Consider the following 22,912-nt stretch of genomic DNA (forward strand, 5'->3'; position numbering starts at 1 on the left):
TACAAAATTCATATATTTAATTTTCTAAATATCTAATTTATATACTTAACAATTTGATATCATTTCTCCCAATAGTTCTTTTAAAAAAATGAAATTAAATTCACATAGATCGCGTTGCCAATTTGGGGCTAACTTGGAGGACCAATCCATGCCCTAAATCAGCCTCAAATTCATGCAATTTATTTGCATTATCCCACTTGTGAATTGGTGGACATTTATTGGATAGTGAATCATGAAAAAAATAAAATCAAAAGGCCCTATTTTAAAAAATAAGAGTCCACAAATTAACAATTAAAACTATTCAAACAATTTGATTTTGGCATTTTGAGTTAGCGATTACAGTCCATAATTTAATTGGTAAATTTTAAGTTAATACATGTCTCATGTACAATTTTTTAAGGGTCCGAATTAGGTAGACTCGGATTGTGAAGTGTAGCACATGAGTGTCAAAGTTTTTTGGACCCCACTCGTGATGAATGTGTTATATCCACACCATCCATCCATTTTGCCGAATAATTTTAGGGCATGAGCCCAAAAATGAGGCAAATCCAAAGCTCAGGTGGACCGCACAATAAGAAACAACAATAATTAAACGACCACCATTAAAAATTTATTGGGGCTACAAAAGTTTTAGATCAAGCTGACATGTGTGTTTTCCCTTCATCCACGTCAGTGTGACCCTATTAATAGGTTAGATGGGAAATAAACATTTACATGGACACTAAGAAATTTTTAATGGTGAGCATTCTATAACCACTGTTTCCTATGTTGTGGTCCACCTGAGATTTGGATCTTACTAATTTTTTGAATCATAACCTAAAATTATGTGGCAAAATGGATGGACGGCATGGATAAAATACATACATCATGGTGGGGCCCACGTGGCACATGTACATTTTATTAACTTTTGGGACGTGCTGCGTAACTCGTACGCAGTCCATTTATTTGACGTCAGCAAGTCCTGTAGGTCAAATCATGAGGTATGTGTTATATCTAAACCGTTCATTCATTTGACGAGCTCGTCTTAAGGCTTGATATGAAAAATAATACAGATCTAATTATCAAGTGGACCACACTGCAAAAAGTAGTGGGGGATTGAACGTCTACCATCGAAACCTTTTTTGGGATCACAGAAGTATTGGATCAACATGAAATTTGTTTTTCCTCTTCATTCAGGTCTTTTTGACCTTATTAACAGATCGGATGGAAAATAAATGTTATGGTGGGGCTACGAATTGTTTAACGGTGAAAATCATTATCTCCGCTGTTATTTTTGCTGTGGTCCAGACGATCTTAGGATATGATTCATTTTTTGGATAATGCTCTAAAATGATATCTAAAAATAGATTAACGGTATAGATATAATAAATACATCACTGTGGAGCCCATGTAACTTTGATCTCCTTTGAGCCATTCGTACAACTCGGAGCTCGAGGAGTGTCAGCGCTCGTCTTAGCGTGACACGTATCTACAGCAGCTATATAGCTGGTGTGTAGTACACCAGCCAAATCCCCTTCCGATTTTCTTTTTCCGATGCGAAATGAAAAAGAAGGGAGAGAGAGGGAAACCGAAAAGAGAAAGAGGGAAAGAAGAGAGAGAGAGAGAGAGAGAGAGAGAGAGAGAGAGAGAGGAGGAGGAGGAGGAGGCCCACAGCCGCAGCCGCAGCAGGCCGAGAAGAAGAAGAGGAAGAAGAAGATAAGGAGAAGGAGAAGGAGAAGGAGAAAAGAAAGGAAAAAAAAAAGGTATGATTTTTTTTTCCCTTTTTTTTTCTTATTTCCTTTAGCCCGTAACAGCCGTTACGGGGACGTTTTACAGTCACAAAATCCGGGGGGGGGGGTACCCGTTTCGACCCCGTATCGCATAACGGTGTCGGCCGTTACCATTATGTATCGGCCAATATGGCCGTATCGTAACGGATACGGGACACCTTGGATGCACTAGACCCTATAATTCTCAAAAAGGAAAGCGGTCCATCAAAAATAATTCATGCTGCTTCTTCAACAACCAGTGTGATTTTAGCATCAAACTGTTGAAGACCAATATTGTGTGAATTGAACAACAAGAACTAAACCATGAAATATTGCATTTGTACTAGAGATGTCCCTCATGACCCTAGCTTGTGAAATGATCAGTAAAGCCAATAGCATGACACCAACAACACTAACAGTCAACAGGAAATACAGGTCAATAGCATGACATCAACAACACTAACAGTTAACAGGAAATACAGATCAACTAACCTCACCAAAATAGTTGGGATGGCGGGAGAATCTCCATAGTCCGACATTGCACCACTTCCCTCGGTTGGCCGAAGAGTTCTTGAATGCCAGCTTCTGCTGGTCTGCTGTTGCTTCAACTGACATGCCCATAGACCAAATAATCCATCCAACAATGTCTCCAGGTTTAATAGATGGATCTCTATCTCTAGAGTTAACAACTGTTATGGGCAAACTCACGGTCCATACCCAGACAGCCTGTCACAAATGAATTTGATGATGGCAATAGTAACAAGAAAAAAAAAAAAAAGAATTGCAAACAACTTTTGGCCATCAATAATGACATGCATTTTCAGCATTAGGCATGTCCTGATAAATCGCCAAGACCAATTAAAACAACTTTCGTTGACAAAAGTAGAGCAAAAATAAGAACCTGGAATGTCCAGAAAACAGCTAGCTTTCCCAAATTACTGCGCATTTCATCAAAGCGGCGGTCCTCCCCCCACTGCAAAATCCTGTTCATAACAAGGCTTAGGAATCAAGACCTATTATGCCAAATATGAAATAAGACCTCAGAGTAAAGTTGAATCTGCTAATTCCTTTCAAGTGGGCATGAACTGTTTTAGGTGAAGGTGAAGTAGATTGCATATATGATACATTGTCATGGGAAAAAAAAAAAATTATATATAATGATAACTGCTACTATCAGGGTGCAGAAACAGCTTATTCAAAATAATAATAATAATAAAATCATACAATGATCATTTCATGAATGTCAACCTTCATGCATGTTGATTTCTATCACAGAACGTACCTGGTTTAAGAAATTGAAATCAACAAACAAGAGAGCCGATGGATTCTTGATGTTTTAACTCAGTGACCAGCCAACTTTTGAAAAGTCAGTTTAACTTAACAATTTTATAAAGAAGTGGATTTATTTAAAATCAATTTAACTTACCAATTAATTAGAAAAACAACATAACATATCCTCAAACTAGAAAAATAAATAATAAGGAACACTGGTTTAAAAGAGTCTTGCATTGGTCTTGTTCCATGTCTCTAGGGAAGCTAATAACATTCCCGATGTGCTCGACAAAGAAGGGGTTCTGTATCGGTGATTTTTAGTTGTCTTGTATGCTTTCCTCTCAATAAATTTCAGTGTTGCCCATCAAAATAGTGACAATAATAATATTAACAACAATTAACAAGTTCTTTGTCAACTGTGACATCAGTTCAGGTTCAACTATGTCAACTTTGTGAATTCATGAGATTACTAGAAAATAAAGAAGAGAGAAAAGAAAGAAAAAGAGAGGAGCGAAAAGGAAAGGAGAGAGGGATGGCCGCTCTAGTTGAGCCCAAACACGTCCCCACCTCTCTATTTTATTAGGGCTTACTTGCTTAAGAGATAAATTTACAATAATACCCTCCTTGTAAGTAGTACATAAAGCAAACCACCCATGGGCCTAAATACTACCCAAAAGGAAAGGAGAGGGGGATGGCTGCTCTAGTTGAGCCCAAACACGTCCCCACCTCTCTATTTTATTAGGGCTTACTTGTTTAAGAGATAAATTTACAATAATACCCTCCTTGTAAGTAATACATAAAGCAAACCACCCATGGGCCTAAATACTACCCAAAAAATATATTTGGGCCCAAACAAACCAAAGGGCCCACACGTGGGTCCATTTAACATTTAACAAACTTCAAATAAGAAATAGCCCAGAAATATGACCTACATATTGGCTCATCCCAAATAAGAAGTGATGCTAGAAGAGTTAGAAACTCTTGAAAAGAACTATGAGAACTGGTAGGTAGTTGGCAAACATCTCTTTTATGGCAAGTGGGTGTGAAGTCTCAGATTCAAGGTAGAAGCCTCATTCAATCTAACATATAGTACTATAAGAACATCTAATTTTACTGCACAAAGGATGTGCAAGCTTAGACAAAAAAAAAAAAAAAAAATTTGATAGAAACATGGAGAAGATTCGAGTTACTAGACATATTGAATCATGAATTTGAATATGTTCGAGCTTAAATGCTTGGACAGCAAACTCTACCCAACCTCAACAGTGTATATTTACTTCTTCCAAGAGATAAGTGACAATAGAAAGTGATGGAAGCATCTATTCCTATCACCAAGATGAGCCCTTGTGAACATCTTTTCTTAATGTATTAAAGAGGGCCTCTCTAACCGGTGAGAAGTGGAGGATGTCCATTAACGGCCATTCCTGGCTCGGCTCCGATAACACAATTCCGAGAGGAGTCAGTATAAGGGCATTGGATCCCTTCGGACCTAGAAAACATGTGACATTGGGTCGGGGTTTGGTGAACCAACTGGTCACCCTTACCTCTAAAGGACTCATGGGTCGTCAAAAGTTTAGAGGCAGAAATGATAGCCAAAAAAGAGGCAAAGAGATTTTCTAATCATTGTAACCAAAGGAAACACGATGTGGATACATGTTGGAAGCGAGGTGTACCATTGCGATAACGGTAGGCGTAACAGTGCGCAAAATTACCGTTACAGGCCGTATCAGCCGTTACAGCCCCATAACGGCCGATAGCGCCCCATAACGATTATTTTTTTCTGATTTTTTTTTTTTTTAAATCTAGAAAAATGTCCATTAAATCCAAAAAATTCTAAATATTCCAAATATGCATTCATTTAAAATTTTAAACATGTTTATGGTAGTGTAACAGTCCACCCTTTGGTGCGAAAGCTGTATCGGACTGTCTAAGGAATTTATAAACCTAACAACTTGGAATTGACTGCAAAACTCATATATTTAATTTTCTAACTATCTAATACCAATGATAAATATATTAGAATAAATTTAATATCAAAATATTTCACATGCCTAGGTGTTTGCTATTATTTCCGATAATTTACTCTACATTACAATATTACATACTTGAGGACTTACATAAATTACAATGTTAACTTTATTCTATTTAAAGTCTTGAACATGCTAGGGACTTCTCCTATGTTGTGATTTCTATCATGTCATCCTCAAGATATAAAAAATAATAATAATAAAATTATTTCTGTCCGATTTACTCCCTTGCAACTTGATTAAAGATTACTTGATTGGTTGTCAAGTGTGTGCTTGCTTGGTGAATGTGTGGGTAATGGGTATAGAAATACTTATCTTAAAATGTAAATAATGTTTTAAAAAATATATTTACCTTAATAAAACTCCCGAGTCACCACCAAAATGAAAATCTGATTTGTTGTCGTTACTCGAACTCCACGTCCTTGTCATCATCAGGTTGCGGTTGTGGAGTAGGTACTGCATATCCATAATATCCCGTGCCAGAGGGAAAGATCAAGTCAAAGAAACCAGAGGACGACTGATCATGACTAGGCAACAACTCTGACTCCGAGTAAAGATATTCACCAGTGCCCCTCGAATGGTCATACCGGTGCCCGTACTCGGGCTATTGAAAATCTTGAGATTGAAAATATGTCTATGACGAATAACTTGGATTTGGATCTGGATCTGGATATCTATAATCATATAGAACATGTGGATCAGGAGAACTACTCCAACATGAATGTGATGGAATAGGCACCGTATAATCCCATTGGTCGTAAGAATATCCATAATGCCCGAACCATGAGCCTGCTGATATTCTGGACCTCCTGGTGCACCACTAGAGCCGGCCTCCGCCTGCTGTCTGTATTGTGACTTAGTAGACTCATAAGTCCGACCTCGCATACCCCGTCAATGCTCATCAGCCTCGTGATCTGTAGACGGTTGTATGCCAGTGTGTCGAGCAACAACAAGAGTGGGACCAACATCAGGTGTGTCATCACCACCACTATCATGATCATCTGCCTCGATCTCTCTACAACTGCTCATAGTCTTCCATTGAGCCGGACTTTGCATGAAATCTGCCCCTTTCTAGGTCCAACACAGCTTTGCGCCATGCGTATTATTGGGTCATCCACTTCCAATTCTTCACTATCCTCTTCTATCTATTTTTCCTTTACTTCCAGCCAAAGTAAAAGTGGGTTATCCCCACCATAAATATTGTCCAACTTTATTGAACAATAGTCATCACCGACGGCTACTATAATATGTGAAAAGGCCGAGCTAAACGTCCTCCAGAGAGGGGGGGTGATGGGGACATCTTGCGCATACGCGCACGCACGCCGCCTCACCTACGCACATACGCAAGGAATAGGAGGGCCCCACCATCGATTTGTCTCGATGACGACGTTCAGGGAGGGCCTCCTACCTAGAAGACGAAGTTTGATTCAAAAGATTGGGCCCGATAATCAAGAAAAACCCATCATGTGATCTCATGATCGTGGCCCACTCGTCAGATTGATTTCATATTTTAGGTTTTGTTTATTGTTATTATTTAGAACATTGTGAACGCTTTAGATTTCTCTGTTTGGTTTTTATTTTAGTTTACTTCATCGCCAAGTAATAGGTTGCGCACATGGTGCGAGTTTTGGGGTATAGGATTTTTCCTATAAATAGGCACCCCTTGTAGTTCTTTTGATTTATTGAAGTTAATAAAAAAAATTCCTACTTTATTTTTCTGCTCTCTTCGTGAGTTGTGGAAGAATTCAAAAGTGGGTGCGAAGCCCTCCCTTTTCGAAGGGCTAACTACCGTGGTGCGAAGCCACATCGATCCCGATTCACCCCCATCCTCCATCATCTTTTTTTTCATCTTCCACCACCATCCGTACTTCGAATTCGTGCTTTTGTTGCATCAGATTTCTTCATTACAGCAGGTTTCCAGATTTCGGCCCGCAGGCGAGCTGAAACTTCAGCGGAGCACCACGCACAAACCGTACATCGGATCGAGCTGAGATTTGGGGGTTTTGGAGACCATCTCTGGCTGACCAGGGCCAAGGTGGCCTTTTTCTGAATAGTGGGCCCCACACACGTGCGGCCTAGATCACACGCGAGTCCGTCTGGCCATTGTTGCTGTCCACACACGGGATCATCTTTTGGCTCAGGTTTTTATCCTCTTTTATCCTTTCATAGCCGTTTTTCATGAATCCTGGCCCTAGATTACGTTTTCCCTAAGTTATTTGCCAATTTTCTTATCCTAGGGTTTCCCGCGTTGGAATTTCTGAATCCCTTGGATTAGAGACTGATTACTATGCATGCGTGGTGATTATTTCTTATCTTTGAGTATTGTTTGGTTCATAATTTTTATTGATCCAGCCCTATCATGTGTAGGCCTGGACCCGCATAGATTCCCCTTAATTGAATGTTTGGACTTTCATGTGGGATATGGAATTTGTGTAATTGTTTCTGAACTAACGTGATCTTAAGCCTAAAATCTCGCATATCATATTTAATTTTCATGTCCTGCATCAGGGGGGGTGAATAGGATTATGCCAAAATAAAAAATAAATGCGGAATTGAAAAAAAGATAACACAATCAAATAATAAAGAAGCACAAGTAAATAGCAACCTCAAATGTACTAGTCTTGAGAGGTTGATACAAACTTAGTTCTAAGGACAACCTAACACCAAAAACCAAAGGCTTATGGCAACACAACCTTACTAGAACGTTTGTAAGTATCAAAAACCCAAACCAATAAAGAGGCAAAAGAAATAACAAAGGAAATAAACTAAGTTATGACAACATTCCCACAAGTGCATAAAATAAATTACGCCATTCACCACAAATGCTTAAAATAAATTACAACATTCACACACATAAGCACATTCAATCATCCACCACAACTCCAGGAATTATAGTGGTTCGTTTGTGTGTACACCAACTATTAGAAAACAGCCACACAACTACTCCACTCCTAATATCCACTCCCTCAGGATATTATTGTTCACTATGAAAAAAGGTTTTCCAAGGTTCACCTTAAAACCTTCACAATTGTGTCTTTAGTTGGGCTTACACAATTACAAAAACCCCCACACTCTGAGATTTTTTGGATTACCTCAGACAAAACCAAAAAGAGATTTTTCTGGCACAACCTCAAAAACCACAAAAAGGATATACAAAATGTAAATGATACTTATCTAGAAATTCTCCTTTTGAAGAAGTCCGGTAGAACCAATCCGATGTAGACGAAGATGTTCAATATCCAGTCTCATAGATGAAAAGGTTCTAGTTCTAAATGATTTTTAATTAAATCAACCTAGGCTAGCTTGATTTGATTTTGATCTCAAGAAAGGGTAAAACACAAATCCCTTTTTAATGTAAGATTGGAATGAAGATCACAAAATCAAATTACAAAAGCTAATTAAAGAGAATCTAAAATGAGCACAATATAGCTTAATAAATTCACAAACTTATCTCTCAGAGTGGTGTCTTGATTTCGCTTTTATGAATAAATGAATAAACTTTGAAATTTGTGTTCTATTTATAGGTGAAAATACTGTTCACTCGACTGATCTAAGGGTCGGTTTGACTGGTTGAAGGACCAACAAAATTTCAAATTTTCTAGCGTGATAAGATAAGGTCGTTACTCGACCGGTCGAGTGGCTTGCTCGACTGGTCGAGTGGGACCAAAAAAGCTTGTTGGACTTTGAGTCGAGCACTGTTCACTCGACTGGTCGAGCAGTCTGCAGGACTGATCGAGAGTTCAACAAAAAATTTTGAAAAATAGCAACAAACCTTGGACTGGTCGAGAAAACTCTTAGACTAGTCGAGCCAGTACTTGGACTAGTCGAACAAGGACTAAGACTAGTCGAGAAAATGACCTATAAACTTATGAAATAACCCACACAAAATACGCAATGAATATGACACAACCTATGGTCAATCTAGGGTCATCCATACCTGTTTGTGAGTTGGATCAATTTAAACATCATTTTCTTTAGAACCTTGATTACTTGTGATACGTGAAGCTTGAGTTCGATCTCTTGAACTTGGGCTTGAGTTACGCTTGAGTTCTTGAGTCTTTAGCGTACAATATTTGAACTCCAAACTTGAACTTGAGTTCTTGAACCTTAGTTCTTGAATTTAAGCTTGCAACCATGAACTTCGACAATCTTCACTTCAACTCGAAAATGTAGGCAAGTTCGACGAAGATCCAGACAACTTTAAAATGCACGAACCTGATCACTTCAACTCAAAGCATGATACAAATACTAAATGGTTTGGCACAACAAAATTTGACAACTCTACGGGTGTTAGATTTACACAATAGCATTTACAATATGCTCCTATGATATCGCCGCATTCTTAGCCTCATGTTGTAGTGTATGAAGACAAGTCTATCCAACATCCTATTCTACAATCTATTCCTATTATTTGAATAAATAAGTGTAAAACAACTTCAATTCCTTTCGCAGCTAGAGAAAGATGTTGTCTGACTCAAAACTTTTACTGCGATTTTTTGGAGAGCCTTTGCGCTTCTCCGAAATTCATCCACCATTCAGCAGGTTGCAACCTAGATACTGAATGTTGTGCAAGAGCATCTCCGAAACTACCTTGGCAATTTCCAAATGTATTTAATTCATTCAATACTCTTATTTGCATATCTAAGTCAGGAGAAAATCTCTTTATCATATTCTTTAGCCCAACACGAACATCATCATCTGCATCAAATGATTGGGCATATCTGTATCTAGGATTTGGATAGTAACCTGTTGTATGAAGTTCGTGGAGTTGTCTTGTGCTCTTGTCGATCATCCTCCAGTACACCTCCTAGTTTGAAGTATAATGTTTAATTGTCGGCTTCGCCTATCCATGGCATCATAAAGGAAGCCTATGGTAGGTGCTTCGTCAGTTTCAATAAGATGGAGTACCCTCGTTAGTAGCTCCATCGCCTTTAGGATCTTGTAGACCTTCCAATATTTGTTGTCCGTTATGGTCTTATTCTTATGTTTTGTGTTAAGCCAATTCAGGAAGTGAACATCTCACTCAACTCTCCCCTATGTTGGTACAAACTCTCCAAGGCTATAAAGTTAGTTGCAAATCTAGTCGTCACGGGCCTAAGCAACTATATTCCCTTCGTAAACATCCTCATTATTGCCACTACTTTATTATAGTTGTAAATAAGTGTCATCACTTCTCTTGCCCTTTCATTCATTTCCTTAACACTCTTCTTCTTCCCAATATCTTCTAATATAAGATCAATATGGTTAACAGCACATGGTGACCAAAATATATGAGGTCTTTTTATCACCAACTTTTGTCCTGCGGCCTTATATGTTACTTTGTTATCTATCACAATCTGCATCACATTCTTTTCTCCAATCTCATCTATCATTTATCAATTAGGGAAAAAATATAATAACCATTTTTTGTTTCATCCAATGCATCAATTGACTTATAGTACACCATTCCCAAGTGGCAACACACCATAAAGTTGATCATGTTGGGTCTGGTTGGGTCAGTCCAACCATCACACATGATCATGCATCCTCTGGCCTGCCATATGGGTTTAAAGGTAGCCACGTATGCTTTCACATCCACATACTATACATTTGTCCATTTCCCCCAATCTCCCTAGCCGTGGGAGTTTTATTTCCTTTGCTTGCTTCTGCTGCTATATCAATTACCACCTTTCAATATGGAGAATTGGCCACATTAGGAGGTATGTGGGCATGTATAAATAACTTTATTGTTGTCATACCCAGCTTCTCAATGGAAGTTTTACTCCACATTTTTTTATCTTTTGTTTAGTTGATTCTTTCCTAAACAACATTGAATTAATAGATGATCTTCTTTGCTCATATTCTTCCACATCCACATTCACAGGGGCATGACGTGAAGATGTCTCCTGTCGGCTGCCAAACATATGTCGTAATCCACCTAACCTACCCCACTTGCAAATGTAGTCGCACTGTCAGCTGCACTCACACTCTCACTCCCACTTCTCCCCATGTATCACTGTAGACACCCCACCCAAGCTAGCATCTTAAGAGAACTATGACAATCCGGGAGCCATGATCATATTCTAAACCAAACCCTAACCCGAATCTCAGCCTAAACCCAAGACCCAGCGTAACCCTAACCCGAACCTCAACCTAAATCCAAGACCCAGCCTAGCCCTAGCTTAAACCCTAAACCATCGCCCAAGCCAAAGCGTACATGCGAATTAGTACAAACCCTAAAAACACACCCGACTATTTGAGCCCAAAAGCCCGAAAGAAGACTTCCGGACGAGTCAGAGCACCAAAGGAAGCCCACCAACCAAAGCCCGGACCAAACCTAGCCCGAGCGGTAGTCGGACTACCGCGGGCAGTAGTCGGACTACCGCCGGCAGTAATCCGACTGCCGCCCCAGAACAGACAGGTGTCCCCTCTGGGGCAACAGCTTTCTCTCGTCCCAAAGTCAACTTTCATATGGATTTACCCCCCTAGCTCACCTTGTTTACTATTTTACCTACCTCCAAAAGCCTATGAGAGCATGCCACATGGCACTCCTCTCTCCTCAACCAATCCCAAGCTGCCATGTCAGCTTTTACCCCTCACAAACCCAGCAATTACCACAATGTCATCAGAAAAGGCTATAAATAGCTCTCTCCCTTTCACATTTCAAACAACAACATCTCATTTCTAAAAGCTAAGTGAGACAGAGAAAGAGAGTGAGAGTGAGAAGGAACTCTCAAGCCTCCAAGATTTGATTTTTCAGCTATCCCTTAGCCTCCTTCCAACCATCTCAACCCCACAAGTCTAGCCCGGATTGATCATGGTGTAGTTCATGTCCTAGCCAACTCGAGATCAAGCCAAAGATCCTTTCATTTTGTTTACATACAAGCATTCATCATAACATCTCTTCCCTTCTCAACCCCCCTGCTTCTCTAGAATGTTTGTGAACGTATGCTCTGTGACTTGCCGTGCATCGGATCCCGTCACATCAAAAATTCCTAGTAATCTAGTCCACTTTTCTTTACTTTTGCATAAGCATCATCACATCCGCCTTCTAAACACATCCCTGGACGTATGCTCTGTAACTTGCCGAAATCTCGGATCTTGCCACATCAGAAATCCGCGTGTGCCTAGTCTTATTCCGACCACATCATTCATCCCTTGAGATTTCCTTATCACACCAAGTAGAGACCGTACATTCGTACAGGCAAAAAGGGTGCCTAACACCTTCCCTCTTTGTAACTGAGGTCCCTTACCCGGAATCCCGGATCGCAGACCAGGAGTCAATCTAAGATAGGAAAATCTTCGGATTTCTCCAACCTTATATATTCCGCGGGTTCTAGCCAACTGCGGGATTTTGAGATTAAGTGGCTAGCGGCGACTCCAAACTGACAGTCAAGGTTACATAACCCCCACATCAAACTCCCCAACCACAAACGGTATAAAAGCAAGATCGCCTAAAAGCATGGGTGCCGATCTCCCAGCATTCACAATCACGTATAGACCTCACGCTAAATATGCGTAGACATTCTTCTTCTTCATGCGCAAGGCGCAGACTCTCCTAGCAATAGTTATTTTCTAATCTGAATCTTCATCAGAATGAATGATCTCTTCATCACGAACACCCATATATTCAGAACCAAACACCTCCTGTCGAGCCATTTTCAAAATTGCATCTTTCTTCTTCTACACAGCAGCTCGTTTCCCATTCGACTCATCCAAACTTACATAAAAATCATTATCTCTTTTATCACTCTGGTACATCCCGCAACTTGACCCTTTCGATGCGCCAAATGTTATTTGAGTCGCATAATTCCACCAGTTATTAGTCTATCACAATAGTTGCACTTCATTTGCTGCCTACTACCACCTACCCTCTGCCAATGTTGATATCCAATATTCTCACTTCCTTGTTGACCATACATTTTCTTAGCTAGATATGACCTATGAGAAAATCTACTCGATTATCGAAGTCTAAATACAGTTTTTATAAGAGAATGAATTAATTAAATCTCGAAACTTATAACCAAATGTAAATAGATTAATGAAATAATGTTCAAATTTCTAAATCTAATCAATAAATAAGAAATTAAGTATTAAACCCTACAAAACTATAAAAACCTGCCCAAAATAAGAAAATATAAACATAAAGTCACTAATCCTAAAATTTAAAAAAAAATAAAAAAATGGATCAATAATGACAATATGACATTCAAGCACATCATATGATCTTACATTAATACCACATCTTATTTAATCATCAAAAAACATTTATATGTTCTAATATGATTAACACATCATATTCAACCATTAAAACAAAAAAAAGATTGGGAAAAAAAATTATTTTCTCCTAATTTTTAAAAATCGGCAGAAAATAGTCCAAAAAAAAAAAAAAAACCACATTAATCTGTTTTATATGAATAACACATCATATTCAACTATTAAAACAGGAAAAGAATGAAAGAAATATATATATTTTTTCTAATTTTTAATAGTCAGCCAAAAATAGTCCGAAAATACAAACAAACAAACAAACAAACAAACAAAAAAAAAAAAAAAAAAAAAACCAAAAAATAGAAAATCAATTGCATAATCTGTAAATTAAAAAAAGCACATTTATATGTTCTACTATGATTAACTCATCATATTCAACCATTAAAATAGAAAAAGATTGAAAAAAAAAAATTATTTTTCCTAATTTCTAAAAATTGGCCAAAAATAGTCCAAAAATTATATAATATATATAGAAAATTAGTTGCATAATCTGTAAAATGCACATTGATATGTTCTAATATGATTAACATATCATATTCAACCATTAAAACAAATTAAGATTGAAAGAAAATTGATTTTTCCTATTTTTAAAAAATCCTCCAAAAATAGTCTGAAAACAAAAAATTAAATAAAAAAGAAAATCAATTGCATAATCTATAAAATGCACATTGATATGTTCTACTATGATTAACACATCACATTCAACCATTAAAACAGAAAAAGATCAAGAAAAAAATAATAATTTTTCTTAATTTTTGAAAATTGGATGAAAATAGTCTGAAATTTTTTTTAAAAAAATAGAAAATCAGTTGCATAATTTGTAAAATGTACATTGATATGTTCTAATTTGAATAATGCATCATATTCAACCATAACAATAAAGATGTACATTAATATTTTCTAATTTGAATAACGCATCATATTCGACCATAACAACAGAGATTCAAAAAAAAATACGTATTTTTCGAAAAATTTCCAAAAAATGGCCCATGGAGCTTTAATTCACCCAAATCCTTGCAATAAGTTGTTTTTATCCTAAAATTCAAGCTAAGAGTGGTCAAATTTTGTAGTAGAATAGTTTAGGGATGAATTTGGAAGGAAAAAGTGCCAAAAAATAAGGAAAAAAAATGCAACTTAAAAAGGCTAGAAAAGTAGCCATTTAATGACCATTGCAGCCTGACCGTTACGGGGCAGTAACGGCCGTTATGGGGAGTAATAGCTGATTCGATCCATAAATTGGGGGTTCACCATTTCAACCCTCGTATCGCATAACGGTACAGGTCATTACCATTATGTATTGGCCGATATGTAACCGATATTGAATACCTTGGTTGGAAGCTTCATGGTAAGCCTTCCTCTGTGATCAAGTGAAGCCCTCATACTAACTCCAACGAGTTAAAAGATCTTGTTTTTTACCACCCTGACGACTATTGTTTCACAAGTGACGTAGTTCAGATCTCATGGATTGAATATGACCCCATGCTTCACAAGATGTCTAGTCTTCAAGATAATCTTCTCCATTATAATCCATCTCTTGTAAGGACAGGTACTGCATCTTCAGGTGTCCCCAATCACATCTCTAGTACACTATACGCCCAACCTTTTTTCCTCCATCACTCAAACTTCACCAACAAAATGAAAGTTGTTAATGACGTCTATTGCATTGCTGGAAAAGGTGTCATCCCTATATCACCGAATTTGTCAGTCCACAATCTTCTTTGCCCCAAACTTTTCTTGCAAATCTATTGTCTGTGAGTACTCTTACGAAGATTGTCAATTGTTCCCAAACTTTTTTCCTAATCATGGTGTTTTTTAAGACCAAAGAACAAGGTGATTATTGGTGGTCATGAAGAACGAGGGTTGTATCTCTACGATTCTCACACCAAATCTCATGTCACTATTTTTCTTTTCTTTTTTTCCTTACTGTGACGGAGGAACTCCATAGGTGACATTTTTGGTCTGTACACCCTTCCACTTGAGTTGTAAAAATGTTTCTACCTTCTTATAATTATGGTTCGTTGTCATGTGAGTCCTGAGCTCTTAAAGCATCAACCTAGTATTTTTCCTATTAATCAAAAAATGAACTAAGTATTACTCCCTTTTCTCTCATTAACTTTGATATATGGACTGCCCCTTTTGTGTATTATTCTAGATTTCATTATTTTGTATCCTTTATGTTGGATATGGGCCCACGGGGTCCACTTGTGGACAGCCACTAGTGGGTGGGTCCCATACTCTTTCCCCTCAGAATATCTCTGGGTGGATATCCTTTTATCTAGGTGCATGCCTATCTCTTGAATCAAATCACCAAGGAGGGAGAGATGAGGTTGAATTTGATAGGTATAAGTCCTTATCTCTATCCGTCTATCGTAACCACCTATTCTTAATCATCTTCGTTCCTGTTTTTGCTCTCAATGCAAAAGCATCCCAAATCCTCTAAGAGAAAAAATTGAGAGTACGAGAGAATACCTGATTGTCCATAGGCTTCCCCTATACGATCTAAACCCTTGACAATATCTAGTCGCCATCCTAACTGTGAACTAGAGGAGTGTTTGGCTCCTTCCCACTCCCGTAGTTGTTAGGCGGATTGTTGGATGAGAGTCGTCCATCTTCGGCTTTGCGAAGGTCCCTAAAACCGTGTAGATACAGTTAGATCCTATGGGCACACCCATCTAAACCTTTAAAGTGGTATTAGAGTGACTTTGATGATCTCCGATTTACGAAAATCGACTCCAACCACAAAGTCAAGGTAAGTTCCCTCTTTCTTAATCTAAAATTTTATTTTATTTAATTCCTTTTTTTAATCATCATGCTGATCGTTATTATTAGAGACTACATCCCTGAGTGAAAGGGTGGTAGCAGCCATGGCTGCCTTTAGGGAGAGAAGGAAGACATGGCCGCCACCTAAATTGAGAAGGAAGCCATGCTCCTATGCGTACATTGCCTATGTATTATCCTGTGCAATGTCTCATTATACTTGTTGTTATCTTGTATAGGCTAAAACCATGTAGTCCTTGTCCCAATGTATTACGTAATGTTATCAGCCTGTGTGTTGGCCAGCATGTGGCTGACAATATACATGTCCCTGTAACGGCCGCTTTTTTTTCCTTTAGGTAGTGGAGATCTAAAAGAATTGTTGGCAAATTTTCAAGAATGTCAATATACATCCCTATGAAATTCCCTTTATTTTCAAAAAAAAAAAAAAAAAAGGTAAAATTCTAAAAAATGTGAGGATCCACCAAGTGACTGTTTCCGTAGATATGTAACCATTTTTTAATACCACACTTTGTCCTATTCAAGATGTACTCGCTCACTGTGAAATATGAAAGAAATATTCAAATATTCTCCATTGGAATTTCTTCTTCTTTTTTCCGTGAGATCCATATCTCATGGAACAGAATACATAGAAGCTACTAGACCTAGTCCTTGAGCAAGGAGCTGACAGGTCTTCAAATCCTTCATAAAGAATGCCTCGGTCTACAAATCATTCAGAAAGCATGCATGAGGAGTGAATTCAAAGTAACACTGGAAATCTTTGGTGAGTTAAGATTCTTTTGAAAATGAGAAACATGCAAAATATTTGGTAAAGTTAACTCACCATTGGTGTGGGTTATGGAAGTTGATCCAGCATGGTAAGACGAGTGTCATTACCAACAACAACAAAGTATAAGGAGAATGCTGATAAACCATGTCACGATCACGAATCATGTAAGAAGGTCATGGTTTTGAATGACTGTATATGGCCCCACTAAAAAATGATACGATACGGCGTCGCATATCGGAATGCCCCATATCCGCCTCTATCGGCCATATTGGTCGGAATTATTTTTAAGCAAAAAAAGATATAAAAAAATTTAGAAAAATATGATAAAATGAGATATGAATCTATCATTTTTTTAAATTTTTTTGTATTTTGACCATGTATTCAATGGTGTATCGGACCATTCTTGGGTAAGAATGATGTCCTGACGGGTTGACCTGTTGTAAGTTCTGGTGTTGATTTTTTCTTTATATAAACTATTGATATAAGTCATAAATTGATATCATATATTGCTAATAGTCTAACATGTCCAAGAACTCAAGAAGTATTACAACTCAGTACTCACTAGTCTATTCACTAGTACGTACGCCGTACGTGTTTGCTTGGAGAATGTGTGACAGGTGAGGTGTATGTAAAAACTAACAATGTTAGTGTAGAAATATTGCCTAAGGAACACTTGGACACCCCAAAACTTGACCCATTTGATGGGTTTTAATCAGGTTATGCCCCCGCTCACACTCATACTACAAAACTTGCACATTCTTTGCTGTCTAATCCCACCTATTCCTTACACCATACTTCCACCCTACATCTTCATTCTCAGTTCCAGTTCCAGACATCCCAACAAATACAATTATACAACAATGGCTACTCTAGTACTTTACAGTCTGCACAAGCCACAAAACCACAAATGAACACCACAAACAATTTTTTTTTTTTAAATGTAGTATCAATTTGCATCATCAAGACATCAACATATTTAAAAATAAAAATAAAGATAAAAAGTAGACATAATATTTGAAAAATGGTGACTAAACTACTCAAATATAATATATATATATATATATATATATATATAAAACAACTCAAAAAACCCAAAACAATAAACTTAGCCTACCCCCCCCCCCCCAAAAAAAAAAAAAAGTAAAACATTTGAAAAGAAAAATGAAATTTTAATAAATTTCAAAATTCCCAAAAAAAACTACATTTTTTTATCAGATCTGATGTAGATCTATTAAAAAATGCATGGCCTCTCCAAATCTGTGATCAGAAACATCGGATTAAAAATAAAAATTTTAAAAAAAAAACCCGAAATTTATATATTTTTCAGCAAATTTAATTTTTTTTTCAATCAGATCTACATAAATCTGATCGAAAATGGATGGAGAGTACAGATCTAAGATCAGATTTTATTTTTATTTTTAAACGATTTTTGAAAAATTAAAAAAAAAAATGATTTTTGAAAAATATAATAATAATAATAATCAAGCGTACATGCCGAAAAATAATAATAATAACCCCAAAAAACTCAAATCTATCTTCAAAACTGATGTTTTTTGGTAGATCTAGGGGTCTAATAAACATAACAATGGATAAGAAGAAGGATTGATAGCAAAAAATGGAGTTTTTCACTTATTTTCCATTTTTTTTCAAAATCGGCCCCAAAATGTTTTAATCCTCCAAGTTGTTGTTAATGGCGTTGAAAATCACTTATGAATGATTTAATCGAGGTATTACAGAGATTGGAGCATAAATGAGGGAGAGGGCGACCGAAAAGGGGAAAGGCCTTTTATACGCGTATCGGGTCTAATCGATACGCCTGCAAGATATTGGACCCGATACACCCATATCAGTCGATACGGGTCAATACGACCCCGATACGGTCCACACGTTACCGATACGGCCAATACAGGGCCGTATCGCGTATCATATCGAGCCGATACAGATATGATACACCCATATCGGCCGATACGTTACCGATATTTCAATCTATAAAGAAGGTAGCAATATGTCAGGGTACCAATCCAAAGCCGACAAGGAAGCCAGAGGGAGATTACGAAAAGTTGTAACTGCATTCAGAGGCTGACTGGGTCAAAAAGATGAATCATAGAAGATGCCCTGAGCTAGGCTGGTACGGAGAGGTGGGTAGACAATGCAAGTGACAACACTATAATGTCAAGTGACCAGGATACTCACAAATTTGACCAATAATCTAAGGCTGAGATGGGTTGTGCCAAGAATATTGTTGAGATGGTAATAGGTCGACTGATAACTAACACCTCTACCACAAGAGCCTCTAGCCAAAATAGAACACCTTCCAATACCATGAAAGAAACCACAAAATTTAGATTTGGAGGAATTTGGGGTTATCTCTTGGCAGAAGGATCCTACAAAGTTATCAAGAACATCTAAATGTTTCTATGTATTCGCTTTAATTAGGAAGCCTCCCAAGCTATTGAACCGTTGTTAAATGTAACTAGCTGACTTGGAGTAAAAGATAACCAATAGTTGTTAGAATCATGTAGCTAGAGAATAGAGCGATAAATAAAAATTGCTTGTAAGATGACAAGGCTGAAGACATTTGATTTTTATTGAGCTTGGATTTGCGGTCAAATCCAAATAAACATGCAGTTTGTTTGCTACTCTTCAGAACCTTTTCTCATGAAAAGTCCTCTCATTAACTTTTAAAATTGTCTAATTGGCACCATTCTTGGGAGCCCTTGTCTATCCATAGAAAAGTCCTCTCATTAACTTTTAAAATTGTCTAATTGGCACCATTCTTGGGAGCCCTTGTCTATCCATAATGGTGCCACCAGATGAACATCTTGAATCACCATACACATGGCAATGTGTTGAGGGTGACATGGACCAACTTTTATATCCCCGTATGAAGTGAAACAACCAATTCTCAGTTCTCACCAGAAAGAAATCAAGTTATTAAATCTTTTGACTTATTAACATTAATCTCTTCTAAAATGCCAAACTGGGTACTGAAGGTAACATCGCAATCCATGAATAGCAAATACATATCTAACATCACAATGCATAAGCTAGACCAATTACTAAAAAAGGAAATACAGAATTCTTTTAATAGCAAAGGAATATAAAACATGTTTGGACAACCAATGCAGCGTAACTTGCTTATTCTTTGGATCATCGATAATACTCCATCTCATGGACAAAACAACAATCAAAAGGAAACAAACTGCCTAAGATGGAAAGTAAAATGAGCTTCAATTTGAGGTGTTTCATGAGCATACCTCATTAACAAAAATAAACCAAGGCGAAGACCCCATACTACTACAAGAAGAGTCAAGACAACCTGAAAAAACGGAACCAGATATTCAGACATCATGGAGAAAATGTGCACTTGATCAGAAAGTGTTAATGGGCCCCTAGAGCAAGAATAAACTCATCATATGATATTTCTTCATGTTTCAATAGCCCAGTGGTAGACAGGCCTCTGTTTCAACAATGAGACCAAGGATCGAGTGGAGGGTGTGTGTGTGTGTGTGTGTAGAGAGAGAGAGAGAGAGAGAGAGAGGAATGCTTACCTGCGTGCTAGTTCTCACGAACTCGTGAGAACTTTTTCAGAACTCATCTCCCATGATATGAGCACAAAATCTGAACCGTCCATGCGATGCAACACCCCATGAAACCCTCGGGTCCAAACTTTCACCCTGATCCAAAACTTTGGTGGGTCATGGCAAAAGGAAACAGTTTCCTCCCTTGATTTGTCTCTCTTTTCTCATTGCCCACCAAAGTTTTGGATAAGGGTAAAAGTTGGGCCCCAGGGGTTTTATGGGGTGCTGCATCACGTGGACCGTTCAGATTTTGGGCTCATATCACGGGAGATGAGTTCTGAAAAAGTATTCACGAGTTCTCGTGAGAACTGGTGCACAAGTGAGCATTCCTCTCTCTCTCTCTCTCTCTCTCTCTCTCTCTCTCTCTCTCTCTCTCTCTCTCTCTCTCTCTCTCTCTCTCTCTCTCTATATATATATATATATGTGTGTGTGTATGTATGCAGCCAAATGCTCAGCTGCGCACTAGTTCGCATGGAACTCATGCGAACTTTTTGAGAACTCATCATACGTGATGTGAGTGCAAAATCTAAACGGTCCACGTGATGCAATACCCCATGAAACCCTCAGAGCCCAACTTTTACTTTGATCCAAAACTTTGGCAGGCCATGGAAAAAGAAAACAGTTTCCTCCCTTAATTTGCCTCTCTTTGCTATGGCCCACCAGATTTTTAGATCAGGGTGAAAATTGGTCCCTTGGGGTTTCATAGGATGCCGCATCACATGGACTGTTCGGATTAGCCGCCCATGACATGTGTGCGAAGGCGCACACATGAGCATATGCCTTTATATACATGCTCTCTCTCTCTCTCTCTCTCTCTCTCTCTCTCTCTCTCTCTCTCTCTCTCTCTCTCTCTCTCTCTCTCTCTATATATATATATATATATCGGGGGCCGACTCTCACCCTAATCCAAAACTTTGGTGGGCCATGGCAAAGGAAACGGTTTCCTCCCTTGATTTGTCTCTCTTTTGCCATGGCCAACCAAAGTTTTGGATAAGGGTAAAAGTTGGGCCTCAGGGGTTTCATGGGGTACTGCATCACGTGGACCGTTCAGATTTTGGGCTCGTATCACGGGAGATGAGTTTTGAAAATGTTCTCACAAGTTCTCGTGGGAACTGGTGGGCAGGTGAGCATTCCTCTCTCTCTCTCTCTCTCTCTCTCTCTCTCTCTCTCTCTCTCTCTCTCTCTCTCTCTCTCTCTCTATACACACACACACACACACACACACAACTCATCATATGATATTTCTTCAAGTTTCAATAGCATTTAATTTAACAAAAGGTTTTAAAACTAATAAAGTTCATCAATCAGGCAACAGATTGACAATTTGACATGTAGCTATTGAAGGTGAGCATTCTCCCCCCTCCCTCTCTCTCTCTCTCTCTTTGTGTGTGCATGCGTGTGCGTGTGTGTGTGTATGTATATATATATATAACTCATCATATGATATTTCTTCAAGTTTCAATAGCATTTAATTTAACAAAAGGTTTTAAAACTAATAACGTTCATCCATCAGGCAACAGATTGACAATTTGACATTTAGCGATCAATGTGTGTATATGTGTACACGTGTGTGTGTGTGTGTTTGTTCACACACAAACACATGTGAGGAGTGCCCAACCACAACTAATTGGATGGCTAAGTTATGGTCCACCTAGCATGTCATGTGTATGACATCCAACCTTCCGGAAGCTAGGTCCAACCATGAAGATCCTCCACTGAAAAAAAAAAAAAAGCAATCCAGAGGGCACTGTAGAAAATAATGGACAGCCGCCGACCGAAGTGCAAATGTGACCCACCTGATGAGTGGATCGAACTGATTTCAACACCAGCTAATCTTCATTGTGGGGCCAACCTTTTGGACAGCTCAGATGACATACCCACGTGGCATGCTACTGAGTTCTTTATACCCACAGTCGTATAAGGCAGCCCATCTACACCCCTGACATGTGCCAGCATGGCCCACAGATGAGAGATCCAAATTCCAAACCATCCATCAAGTAGGTCAGACCATGTGGACGTGTTGGCCCAAAAATCAGGCCAGTCTACTCATCAGGTGGGCCATAATACTAGAAACAGTTGCTTACTAGAAGTTGACAAGTTTTTTCTCAGCTGCTCATTGGTTTCAAATTAGGGCCTGTGTGGATTTATGGAAAGCATATGAAAGGAAATAATGTTTCTCAGGAAACCATAATACCAACCCATCCATCAAGTGGGTCAAACCATGTGGACGTGTTGGCCCAAAAATCAGGCCAGTCTACTCATCAGGTGGGCCATAATACTAGAAACAGTTGCTTAATAGAAGTTGTCAAGTTTTTTTCTCAGCTGCTCATCGGTTTCAAATTAGGGCCTGTGTGGATTTATGGAAAGCATAGGAAAGGAAATAATGTTTCTCAGGAAACCATATTTCCAGAAAACTGTGGGAGAGGAAACATTGTTTTCATTGTTTGTTTTCCAACATGATTTTCCTCGAAATTTAGGATCTATTTTCAA

The 22,912-nt window shown here is 38.2% G+C and overlaps 1 protein-coding gene and 1 long non-coding RNA gene across 4 annotated transcripts in view; both read right to left on the reverse strand.

Annotated features, from left to right (window-relative positions):
* Window positions 1-22,912, reverse strand: part of LOC131228190 (uncharacterized) — a 47,462-nt gene that overhangs the window by 20,769 nt on the left and 3,781 nt on the right. For all 3 annotated transcript variants that reach the window (XM_058224055.1, XM_058224054.1, XM_058224056.1), the window contains 3 exons: window positions 20,099-20,160; window positions 2,650-2,731; window positions 2,241-2,474 (listed from right to left, as the gene is read on the reverse strand). In XM_058224055.1, coding sequence (XP_058080038.1) covers window positions 2,241-2,474; window positions 2,650-2,731; window positions 20,099-20,160 — 378 coding nt within the window. The remainder of the gene's footprint in view (window positions 1-2,240; window positions 2,475-2,649; window positions 2,732-20,098; window positions 20,161-22,912) is intronic.
* On the reverse strand, window positions 16,491-17,828 carry LOC131228191 (uncharacterized). Its single transcript, XR_009162747.1, has 2 exons — window positions 16,896-17,828; window positions 16,491-16,774 (listed from the first exon to the last, which is right to left on the reverse strand). It is a non-coding gene; the product is annotated as an uncharacterized LOC131228191 (long non-coding RNA).

This window comes from Magnolia sinica, chromosome 15, assembly GCF_029962835.1.
Source record: "Magnolia sinica isolate HGM2019 chromosome 15, MsV1, whole genome shotgun sequence".
Taxonomy (NCBI): domain Eukaryota; kingdom Viridiplantae; phylum Streptophyta; class Magnoliopsida; order Magnoliales; family Magnoliaceae; genus Magnolia; species Magnolia sinica.